This window comes from Ursus maritimus, unplaced genomic scaffold (genome assembly GCF_017311325.1).
Source record: "Ursus maritimus isolate PB19 unplaced genomic scaffold, ASM1731132v1 scaffold_9, whole genome shotgun sequence".
Lineage (NCBI taxonomy): Eukaryota > Metazoa > Chordata > Mammalia > Carnivora > Ursidae > Ursus > Ursus maritimus.
Window position 1 is genome coordinate 3,567,733 of NW_024427107.1, and position 12,545 is coordinate 3,580,277.

The window sequence follows — 12,545 nt, forward strand, 5'->3', positions numbered from 1 at the left end:
TTTTATATAATCAATAAATATTGAAATTCTACTTCTATAATAAAGGAATAACTTCATGTCAAAGTTGGAAATAAACAGATACTTACAGTTTTTTCCAACACAGTCTTTAAGAGCAATTTTGAAAAATAATTGTTAAAACTAATAATAAATTTCTCATGGATATCAAAAAATTAAGTAATTTAAATAGAGCGGGAGGCAAACCATGAGACTCTTTAAGATAGAGAACAAACTGAGGGTTGATGGAGGGAGGTGGGTGGGAGATGGGCTGAATGGGTGACGGGGATTAAAGGGGCACTTTTGGTGAGCACTGGGCATTGTGTGTAAGTGCTGAATCACTAACTTCTACTCCTGAAATCAATATTACACTATATGTTAACTAACTAGAATTGAGATAAAAATTGGAAAAAAAGAGATTACCGTCAAAAAAGTAATTTAAAAATAAAGAAAAAAGAGTTTAATTTATATCATCAAATTATAATTTTTATCATCAAATTGCCTTTTATTTGTAAATGATTTGTTGCTACCTAGCTTTACTATAGTCAGCCTGCTTATGCATTCCAATAAAGTAAAACCAGCTCCACAATCCACAAGACTTATTTAGGGGAAATACTCAATGCATTATGCAGCATGTTCAGTTCACTATTGAAAACGGTCAGTCTCTTTTCTTTCAGGGGCAATAGTCATACCCAGTGACAGCATAAGTGAACTTCCTGCTTTATTTCACCAAAACCTTTTCAAGTGTTTATCAACTTAATACAACAGGAAATGACAAAGAAGGACAAAATAATTTACTGTTCCAAAGACTGAGAGGAGGATTAATTTTGAGGAGTCCAGCCTTTTACTGTGGAATTCACCATACTTTTCACTTAGAAGTCTCATTTACCTAAACTATATTATATTTTGGCTCTGCATTTTTTTCCATAGTGTCAGGGTGTCAATTTTCTATGATCACTCTTAGTTTTATTAAGCTTATCATATCACTAAAATAAAATTATCTAAAAGCATTAAAAAACATATGCAATTTATCTGCATTTAAGTCTATATTCGCCATTTAGGTGTTACAATGATCACAAAATGAATCTGTATTAGATATTTCATACATCACTTTCTCGTAATATTATTCACGCTGATAAATAGCTTGTTTCGTTACATCATACTGTTTGTGAATAAAGTTTTAAGTTCCAGAGAGAATTATTCATGCATGTAGCTTTTTAATTAAAAAGAGAAAGATTAGTCAACCTTTTCTCAAGAGATAACCACATGAAAGGCAACTTTTAATTACTCCTTTGAAGTTTCTTTCCCAGTTGCAAACTCAGGTTTCAAAAGGAACGCTGGGAATGAGCGAACACTGGAGAGAAGAGGTTGATCCTATCCTAGATCGTGTCTGAATGCTCAGTGGAGTGGAAAGGGGCATGGAAATGTACCCTCTCGGTCACGCTGAACCATGGCAGTACATTTACACTGCACGGGGGCGGGTGTTCAGATTTTTTCTCTTCGTTCCGCTCTTTTCATTGTACTCCGGGAATTCTTGTACCTTACAGGTGGCCATAAACAGTTTGCCCACAGGATCTGCTTCGTAATTGCTTATGCTTTCTTCGCTTTGTTAGCGTTCTTTACTCTTACACTCGATTCTGTGCTTGATGGCTTACCATTTCTCTGTCTTTTCAGACGACATCCTTTGCGGTGCCGTAGCACATGGATTTCAGGACTGCCTGTGAAGAGGTATGTTACACGGCTTTCTGCTTTTTGAATAAGGAAAACAGGTTATAAACGGGACACTCTTAGCCCTCCTTTATATAAGTGGAACACTGATTTTGGCCGAGGAATGGGTGACAGGTCCATTTCATTTCCAGGGTGTGATCTATTTCTGTAAGACTAAAAAGCCAAAGAGCGCCTAGGGAAGCTCTGGATTTTCACTCTTCCTTGAGAAGACTGGAGCATATTTGATTGATTAAATTGCCCTTCTCCAGAAACTATGCACTCACTGCATGATTTCAGGTAGTAGAAGTGTTGGAAGTAATTCTTTTCACATAAATGGTTATAAATTAGAAGACATTTGAAGTCCCTTTCAGCACTAAAATCTTATGATTTTATGATTCCAATATTATTTAAGTATTTCAATATTATTTAAGTGTATCAATTCAGATTCTCTGTAGAGCTGTCTTCACACTTTGGTGTGAGTTAAGTGATACATTGCTCTTTCAAGGATATTAAAGGCCGTTCAAGTGTGTAGTCAGTAGTGCATGGCGTTGGGCCCCAGGGGATGTTACCATTCTATTTTAGGAAAAAATCACTATCTGTTCTACTGAACATGCAACATTCAAAGCATTCTTTCATTCTTCAGGCAAAATGCAAACACTTATAGGTTAAAATAGTCCATATTTGCTTAAAAGGTTTAACATATTTTTATTGTATATATAGAAACCCAAGAAAAACCACAACTAGATTATCTATGATACAGTTAAAAACAGACCAACGAAAAACTTGTTATTAACATTTGTGAAGATTGTTTTTTTAATGAGATGTCAAGTGTTAAGCTTCTTGCAAAAATATCTACTTTTAAAAAGTGTTTGCCACAGTTGTTTCAAAGTTTAAAACATAAGTAAGATCTTTCAGAAAATTAATAAATTGTTTATATAAATTTTTGAAGATTTTTTCATTTGAGAGAGTGCAGGTGCGTGCACATGCACCCAAGAGTGGAGGGGAGGGGCAAGGGGAGAAAATCTCAAGCCAGCTCCTGGCTGAGCTCAGAGCCTGATGTGCGGCTGATCTCACCACCCGGGAACCAAAAGACCTGAGCCAAAACCAAGAGTCATTTGCTTTAACTGACTGAGCCACTCAGGTGCCCCACTTTTATATTTTTAATACTTAAGCTAAACTTTTTATTTTCCAAAGGATTTTCTCTATGCTAGCACTTTTCAAATTACATTATAGTTATTTATTTACAAACTTCTCTTGCGTGCTACACTAAGTACTATAATGTCAAAGTGTATAATTTATTCATTCTTTTAACTCAGTACCTATCAGTTTATACTTTTTAAAAATGATTTAATGCTTTAGAAACTTAAGTTTAGAAACATAATTTTTAATTCTGTGTCATTTGTTGTGTTAAATACATAATATCTTACTCTTAATTTTGGATGTAGTAAGTCTGTCTCTATCACAGTGTTTGTTATCTTATGTTTTGGGTAGTAAAGCACTCATTTTCATGAATGAGTTACAAATGAAAAACTTATGAGATTCATGAGATCCTTAAAGACGGGATAGTGGCCAAATTCTGTTTTAACACATGGCTTAGCTTGGACTTCAGAGGCTGACCTAAGATTGATTTTTCAGACTTTTTTTTTTTTAAACAAAATTGTTTGATTCATTGATTTGGAATATGTATGAAGTATTATTTAAGGTTCAGAGCTTTATTTTACAATGATAATACCATTGTGATCATCTTACCCTTGCTTCTGTAGACAGAGGTTCTTGTTGTCTTGAGATGAGCCCTTTGATAATTTCTACCATTTTAGACTGTCCCCAGGGTGGAGTAAAGCTGTCTCAGAACTGCTCAGCAGCAGCAGCCACGTGTCTTCCACATGCTGGGTGGGGTGGCAGGAATACAGAACTATGAGATACTCTGAAGAAGATCGGACCTCCCTATAGGTGGATCAAAGTCAATGAGTTTGCCTGAAATTTACAGTCTTAGAACATGTAAGTGGACAGAAACCATAAAGATGGTTTAGCTTAACTCTCTCACTTTGCAGGCGAGGAAATTGAGAGGTTTTATGAAATGCTAAGTGCCATTTAATTAATTAGTTAAAGGCAAAACCATAATGTGTAGCTTGGAACTCCTGACTCTAAGTTTGAGCCTCTTTCTAAATTATGTTGCTGGAAATTATAAAATAGTCAAAGGTATGTTGAATAAAACTTGTTTTCTCTTGACTGCTAATAAGCTATTAAAATGCAAATCTGATATCCACATCCATTGCATGGATCTAGCTAGATTATAACCATGCACATACCAGGAGGTCTCTTCTTTGAAAAGAAATGGAAGTATGTCCAGTTCCATGTAAAATATCTTAATTTTCTAATACAAATCATTTGTAAAAGAAAGGTTTATTAATTAAGAAGTTTCTTCTCTTAAAAAGAAAATGTTACAATACTTTTAAGGAATTGGGATTTAGACGTCTGATAAAATGCAAAAATGAAGGTAGAGAATACAATTGGGACAACACAAAATCCACAACTTAGAAGAAAAAGTGCATGTTATGGGCAGGCATTATTAACTGGTTTTCTACTTTTAACAGTGTCATCAAAATAATAACGGGTCAGGGGCACCCGGGTGGCTCAGTCAGTTAAGCATCTGCCTTCGGCTCAGGTCATGATCCCAGGGCCCTGGGATTGAGCCCTGGGTCAGGCTCCCTGCTCATCAGGGAGTCTGCTTCCCCCTCTCCCTCTGTCCCTCCTCCTCCTGCTCATGCTCTCTCAAATCAATCAATCAATCAATCAATCAATATAATCTTTAAAAAATAAAATAACAATGTGTTCAAGAAGCCACTATGCTATCTTTAGTGTAGGTATCCCTCATATTTCATTTTCATGTCTATCTTCCTTAAAATATGATCCACATCTCTGTGTTGACCATGAAAATACATATTTTTCTATAAGATATATTTAATAATTTATAATTCATTTACATATATAATGTAATTTAGTTCCTTCATATAATAAGAATTTGTGACTATGATTCAATTAACACATATTGAAAGAAATCCTACTATCAATTAAACATGGTACTAGGTCCTACAAATTAATAGTCCTTAATGAAAAAAATGGTATTAACTTATTAAGATCTTCTTGTGATAACAACATATGTGATGAGGTTAAATACTATGATAATATTGAAGTCACTACATGTGATGCCTAAATACAATTCTGTTTGTTAGGTGAATATATTTATTCAATGAAAACCCTGAGTTCTGAAAAGGAAGCACTTGTTTGGATGGAGTGGTCTTAGAAAGCCTCAGGGTGAAGTGAGTCGTGCAGTAGTACTTGACAAATGGCTAGAATTTAGCCAAAGAGAAGGCCGTGACTGGAAGTAATCCTGGAAGGGAGGACATTTGAATCTATATTATTTTTTATGAATCATCCCTTTAAAATTTCAAGTTTTACATATGTTTTATAATTACCATAATATATTGTACATGTCTACATAGAGCACATACATTTCTTTACTCATGTGCAATGTGCACACAGTCCACAACGTTTGAAGACAAATGTTTGTCATGTTAATAAAGAAACAGATGGGTGTGGACTTAAGTTTATAGTAAAATGTACAGCCAATACTTATTTAGGTGATTTTTTATTTTTCAGTAATCTGGGTGCACAGATATAAAGGCTGCAGCCAGACTCTTTTAGGTTGTGCTGTACTCGTGACGGCTCTCACAGTCCTGGTTCCCATTCTTAACCTAAGCAATCTAAGCGGGATGAGGCTATGTAGATTAAGCCTCTCCCCATATCAGACAGTGTCCTATGCATCCTTAGTAGCTTGTCTTTGATGGGAAAATCATCAGGTCAGAGTGGTCTCACTCACTTTACCCCACAGTGGTCATTGCTTTGATGCAGGAAGAACAGTTGGTTCAAGATGATGACCTTCTCACAACTCTTTGCACTCTTGTAGGAGATTCTTGGTGACCAAAAGTGCTGCCTCCTGGTGAGAGACACTGATGGCCATATCATTGTTTATAGGAGGACTGGGGGAGGCAGCCCTCACATAATCTGTGCATGAGGGAAACCAGAGCAAGTGGTTAAGGGCACGGAATCTAGAGCCCAGCAGTCTGGGTTCAGGTCCTGACTTCCATTCATCTCTGCTTCTCTGGTCTTTTCCTATCTATGAAAGCAGTTGCCCTGGGTTGTTAGGAGGATCAGTAAACATTATGCAAGTGGTTATTAAACAACAGATAAATATATGACTACATTTCACTAGTGATGATACCAGTCCAGCAATACTGCTGTGAATCAGCAGTGCCCTGAAATGGATTTTACCCATTTTTTAATCTACTGTACCAGCTATGATTCTAATGTAGTTGTTTACCAGCCCTCAACATCTTCTGCTCAAGGTTTATATTTCTGTTAACAAAAACTATGTTGTTACTTTCCCAATTCCTATCCATCTCCTGCTTGAAGAAATATATTTATAAAACATAAATCACTGTTCAGATTTCTCTAGGGCATCTCCAATACCTTTAAATTCCTGGAACATCACATAAGGACCTTGACCTTCCTCCTCTTCCCCTGGCACCTCTCCTCCTGTGGCCTCTGCTGCATCATGCAGACTTTGCATTGGGATGCATTCTTGTGCTTCTCTTCTTGCATCATGTCAGCTATCCATTCTCATACTTTCATATCTCTACTCATTTATCCCTCTTGAATAAAATAACTTTCGCCTCCTCTAATTATTTCCTGTTTATTAAGACAAGCCGTACATTTTTCTATCTAGAAAACCTTCTTTAACACCTCCCTCCCTCAAGAATATTTAACTCTTTTCTCCATGTTGCTCCCACATCATATATCACATTGCATCTTATGTCTGTATGTATATTTTGTAAGTAAGAATGCTCTGAGGTCAGAGACTATTGTCTGATTCATGCCTGAATTATTTGCACATTATTTGCAAAATTGATGTATGTATGGGATTTTAAATGTATTTTCATGTACACAGCTGAATTTTTATAAAAAGATGTATGTAACATCTATAACCCCTAATGAATGAATTTAAGTTGAATTTGTTGTAAGCTTCATTAGTACTGTTTTATGTTTTCTTGAAGCAATTATTTTGTGTGTGTGTATGTACGCATTTTAACAAAAGCTACTTCATTCTTTGTTTTCTTTAATTACGCCTTTTGAGGATCCAAATGTGAGCTCAAAGTCTGTATTCTGTTTTGCAGACGACTATCTAATAATTAGGGGACATTTGATACATTATTTGAGTGAATGGACCTTTGACCACATTGGATGTAGGAGAGAAGTCTCATAACTGTGTTTTTGTCCCTCAGACTTTTCCTGGATGATCTTTGATATCACTTTGATGTGTAACAATAATGTATTTATGGGCTTTCAGGGAAAACCCCTCTTTCATCCTCACATTGAGACAGAGCGTTATTTGTGATTGCCAGCTATTCCTTTACACTTCTGGGAGAAAATAGCCCCAAATGTACTGTACATTAAAAAATCAGCAAATGTGCTCAATTGTGTTCACTTGGCTTTGATATTATTTTAGACACTCCTCTTCCCCATGCCACCTCAGAGAGTCCTGATGTTGGCTCCCAGCCAAGATCACACTGTAAGCATGAAAGACTTTTCTCTGTGAAAGATGTAGAAAATTATGATCTATATTAAGGAAAATATCATTTGCCTTTGTTGAAATATTTTTGTCCTCTAGATATATCCACTTGAGTTATGCTCTAGAATAGATTAATCGACACAATTTAGTGAGTGCCTGCTGTGCGCCAGTTTCATAAAGGAGGAAAGAACACCATCCTTGCTCCTGGAAAAAACTTGTTTTTCCCTCAAAGATAAGATAACCTTTACAAAATAATTACAGACTAATATAAGACCATAGTGAGAGAGAGTATAATGGTATGTATTAGCACATGGGATAAAGCAGTTTACAGAAAGAATTATCTTTAGAGGCATGAGTATCTTAGTATGTTTCCATTTACATTATGAAGCATTCTTTTAAAGAAACAAACTCCTAGCAATCCATTTGCAAATTTATATTCCAAGAGAAAACCTGGTATTATTGCCTGGAATTTTATGCTCATTAAATACTAAGGATAAATATATATTTCTATGTACTAATCCTTTTATCCTAATTAAGAGTGGCTTAATAATTATTAAATGAAAATGTAATTGCCAAACTGGTCATTGTTCCTATGGACTTTTTGGTGCAGAATGCAGCTAGCGATTATTTTTTGTCTCAAAAAAATGTCCTTTTGTATTTCTGACAAATGGGAACCTTAAGTGCACTTGCTAGGGAGGATATTTCTATGTATCTGGGTGAATATTATACACTGACATGCTTCAGAAGTGATGGGATTGGTGGGTTTCTTCAATGATCACTGAGATGCTGGTGTAAAGCTGTGTAGTATGAATTCAGCAGTCTTCACAGGCTGTTTTTATAATTCCCCAAAATATGTGAAGCAAAAACAATAGCTTGGGAATCACAGATCTTGGGTCCTATGCCGGACTCTGTTTTTTATTAACTGTACTAATTCAAGCAGTTCACGTCCCCCCTTTATCCCCATTTTCTCATCTGTACAGTGTGTGTGTGTGTGTGTGTGTGTGTGTGTGGCAACTAGGAATGACAAAATTGTGGAGGATAGAAAAGATGCTAAGTAGGTATGGTTTCAGATTCAAAATTCTATGATAGGGACAGAACGCCGATTAGTGGTTGCCTCGGGCTTGGGAGGGGAGTGGGGTGAAAAAACATTGTCTTATACATCCTAAAGGGTTGAATTGATAGAATGTGAATTGTATCTCAATAAACCTGTTACCAAAAATCTTATATTTAGATTATAAGTATTAAACAAAACTTTCATTATTTTTCAAATATAGTGTATAAACTATACTCTTTACTCTCCTAATCTTACTCAGATTTTCTGACAAATCTCTGTTACCTGAGGACTACTTCACATGAAATGGTTAACCTTGTCTCTGCATCTATATTAAATATTACATTCCAGATTCATCAGTGGATTTTCCTTAGCTCTCAAACGCTATTCATCATGTTTTGCTGTGAATAGGCCACAAAATTATATTCTATAACCTAAGTGTACTTTTTTTCTCTGTTTTGTTCTTTTCTTGCCTGAAGACAAAGACAGGGATTTGTTTGCTGCAGGATGGTAATCAGGAGCCTTTCAAAGTCCGGCTGCACCTAGCCAAAGATATTTTGATGATCCAGGAACAGGATGTGATATGTGTGTCTGGTGAGCCTTTCTATTCTGGTGTAAGTAGCTTTCCTTCTGCTGAATTTTTTTGTTGTTAATAAAAATGTTCATTCACAGAGAATTCATAATATATTTTTCTTTTACTTTTAGAGCATAGTCAATCCTCTTGCATGTAATTTTTGTTGACACTATTAAGGAAGCAGTGTCCTTGTATAACTACCAAACCCAGGTCCATAGCCACCCATTAGGGCCCAACCCCACACATTAGGGCATCTCATTGACTCCCAGTTGTTAAGTGGCTGCAGTGACACTTGTATTATCTGATCTTGAGAAAATGCATTCTACCTTTTCATACAGAGGACTATCTGAGAACAGTGCAGGGCAGTTTTTCCAGCCCCAGTCTTACCTTCCATCACATTTGACTTTTGGAGGTGGTACAAAGGTGGAGCCCAGTGCTTTGCATTTGAGAAGCATGAGGCTTTAGGTGGCAGTCACTGGACTCAATGTCATTGCTTTTCCCCAGGGAATTGTGCATGAATGATTCCCTGATAGAATTATGCCCAAATGTCATAGCATGTTCTGTCTAATGCCCTAACTGGTTGGCATATTTCCCTGCTGCTAATCCAGCCTCAGAAAGAGCCATGAATTATCACTCAAAACTCATTGGTCTGCTTATGAGCCCTGAAGTACAGCTGTGGAAGACATCTTTAGGTGAAATTAGATTATATTTGACAAAACAATTTTAGCATTAAAGAGGACAACTTTTAGAATTTCTTGTTTATTATATAATAACATTAAAGACATTATTTTAAGAGTGTTTCCAATGTGATCTCAGAAGAAAATTACAGCAAATAGCAAACAGTCTACTTCCTGGATTCCCCAGACATCTATAGCTATTTAGCACAAAGATTTAATTTGTAGCTTATTAACAGACTTACCTTGGAGTATTTTGTTGGTGGTGAATAATGCTGAACTTGAGTTTCCACCTCACTTCTCACCAACATCCTATGGGAGTCACACCAGGTCCTAAATCAGTAGGCCCTTGCTAACTAAAGATAATGGACATTTTGCAGACTGTTAACTATTCTTTTGTCACAGACCATTTAAATCATCCCGAGTCATGGGTCTGGCTGTCAAAGCTGATTAAATTGTTCCTATCCAGTGCCCATTCTTCCTTTTTGCTAATAAAAGAATAGCAGTCAATGGTTGACTTATTCCCTCCCACCCTTTTTCCCTCCTTCTTCCTTCCTCTTTTTCTTTCTTTCTTTCTTTCTTTCTTTCTTTCTTTCTTTCTTTCTTTCTTTTTCTTTCTTTCTTTCTTTCTCTTTCTTTCTTTCTTTCTTCTCTTTCTCTCTTTCTCTCTCTCTCTTTCTTTCTTTCTTTCTTTCTTTCTTTCTTTCTCACTTCTTTTCTTTTTCCCTTCCCTCCTTTCCTCTTCTTCCTGCTCCTCCTTCTTCTCTCCCCCACCTCTCTTTCTCTCTCTTTTCAGTGAAACAATATGATTCATATAACTCTCTGGAATGAGTATATTACACAAATTCTAGATCAGTAAAGTGTTACAATTTGTAAAATTCAGTCTCTCAATACTGAAATAATGCTACTGATTTTAAACAATGTAGTCAAAATAGTTAATACACAAAACCCTAATCTCTCTTTTGAAAACTGGGAAGAACTTGACAGAATTAAGGAGAAATATCCTATGATAATGTCAACAAATGCAAAAAAAAAATTGACAAAATTGACATTTATAAGAAACACTTTCAGAAAAGTCTGCATAAGATGGAACTCCCTTAATTCAATAAGCCTCTAATGAACACTTCTCACTAACATTATAGTTTATATTGAAGATACTGTCTGAGGTTGTAAGAAAGTCAAGGATCATCACTTGCTTCATTTTTACTCAATATTGTTTTTGTTGTACAACAAGTCAGGAAATGGGTATAAATGGCAGAACAACTGGAAAAGAAGACGTAAACAGCTCTATTTTAGATGTCATGATGGTGTACATAGAAACCCCTAAGAAATGTACAAAAAACAGAATAACATACAAATTCAGCAAGGTTGCTGGAAATAAGGACAGTGTCCAAAGTTAATTGTATTTCCATAATTTGCAACAAACAAAATAAAAATGGAATCCACAATACATCGACTGAATAATGCACTCAGGAATAAATTTAACAAAATATGTACAAAGGTTTTACCTTGAAAACTATAGAACTGTGATAAATGAAATGAAAATAAACAAATAAATGGAGAAATGTAGCTAGGTCATTAATTAAAGACTAAATATTGTTAAGTTTTCAAATCTTCCTAAAAACCCAATATCAGTTAAAATCCCCAAAATGTTTTTGTAGACCATGACAAGTTGATTCTAAGATTTACATGAAAATACAGCACAAAAAATCTTTAATAACTAGAACAAAGTTGGAGTGTTTATACTTCCTAGTATCAGAACTTACTATAAGATTGCCAAAATGAATGCAATGTGATATTGTCACAAGTACAGGCACATGAATCAAATGGAACATTATAAAAAGACCAGACACAGACCCACGCTTATATGGCCAATTGCTTTTTTTATTGTGGTAAACTATACATAACATAAAATTTACCATTTTAACCATATTTAAGTGTACAGTTCAGTGACATTGCGCATATTCACATTGCTGTGAACTTATCACTGCTATCCATGTCCAAAATTATCATTATCCCATACTAAAACTCTGTACCCATTAAATAATACTCCCCCATGTCACCTCCCCTCAGCCCTTGATAACCTCTATTCTACTTTCTGCCTCTATGTATTGACTCGTAAGTGGAATCACACAACATTCATCCTTTTATGTCTGGTTTATTTCATTTAGTGTAATTTGTCAAGGTTGCTATAACAGGTATCAGAATTTCCTTCCTTTATAAGACTGAATAATATTCTCTCCACATGTATATATCATATTTTGTTTATCTTGTTAATCCATTCAACCAACAGTGTACAGTTGGGTTGTTTTCACTTTTTGGCCCTTTAGAATAATGCTAATATGAACATGGGAGCACAGATATGTGAGTCACTATTTTTCATTCTTTTGTGTATGCTCCCAGAAGTAGAATTGCTGGATGAAATGGTAATTCTGTGGCAGTTTTTTTGTTTAATCTCTTATCAGATATGTGATTTGCAAATAATTTTCTCCCAACCTATAGGTTGCCTTTTTATTCTCTTGTTTCCTTTGATGCACAAAGATGTTAATTTTGATGAAGTTCAGTTTGTCTATTTTTCTTTTGTTGACTGTACTTTTGGTGTTATATCTAAGAAATCATTGCCAGATCCAATGTCATGAAGATTTTCCCCTGTATTTTCTTCTGAGAGTCCCTAGTTTCAGTTCTTACATGTACATCATATGTATTGATTCATTTCGAATTATTTCTTGCATATGGAGTTAGGTCCAGCTTCATTCTTTTGTAGGTGGGTATCCAGTTTTCCTGATAGCATTGCATCTTGGTACCCTTGTCAGATCATTTCACCACGTACCCAAGGGTTTATTTCCGAGCTCTCTATCTATAGCATTGGTCTGTCTGTTTTTATGTTGGTACCATATTGTTTTGATTACTTTAGCT

The 12,545-nt window shown here is 35.5% G+C and overlaps 1 protein-coding gene across 2 annotated transcripts in view; it reads left to right on the forward strand.

The window, feature by feature from the left end:
* Positions 1 to 1,695: 1,695 nt before the first annotated feature.
* The window catches only part of SNTG1 (syntrophin gamma 1), a 302,428-nt gene continuing 291,578 nt past the window's right edge, over positions 1,696 to 12,545 (forward strand). For both annotated transcript variants that reach the window (XM_008706661.1, XM_008706662.1), the window contains exons 1-2: positions 1,696 to 1,722; positions 8,861 to 8,995. In XM_008706661.1, coding sequence (XP_008704883.1) covers positions 1,696 to 1,722; positions 8,861 to 8,995 — 162 coding nt within the window. The remainder of the gene's footprint in view (positions 1,723 to 8,860; positions 8,996 to 12,545) is intronic.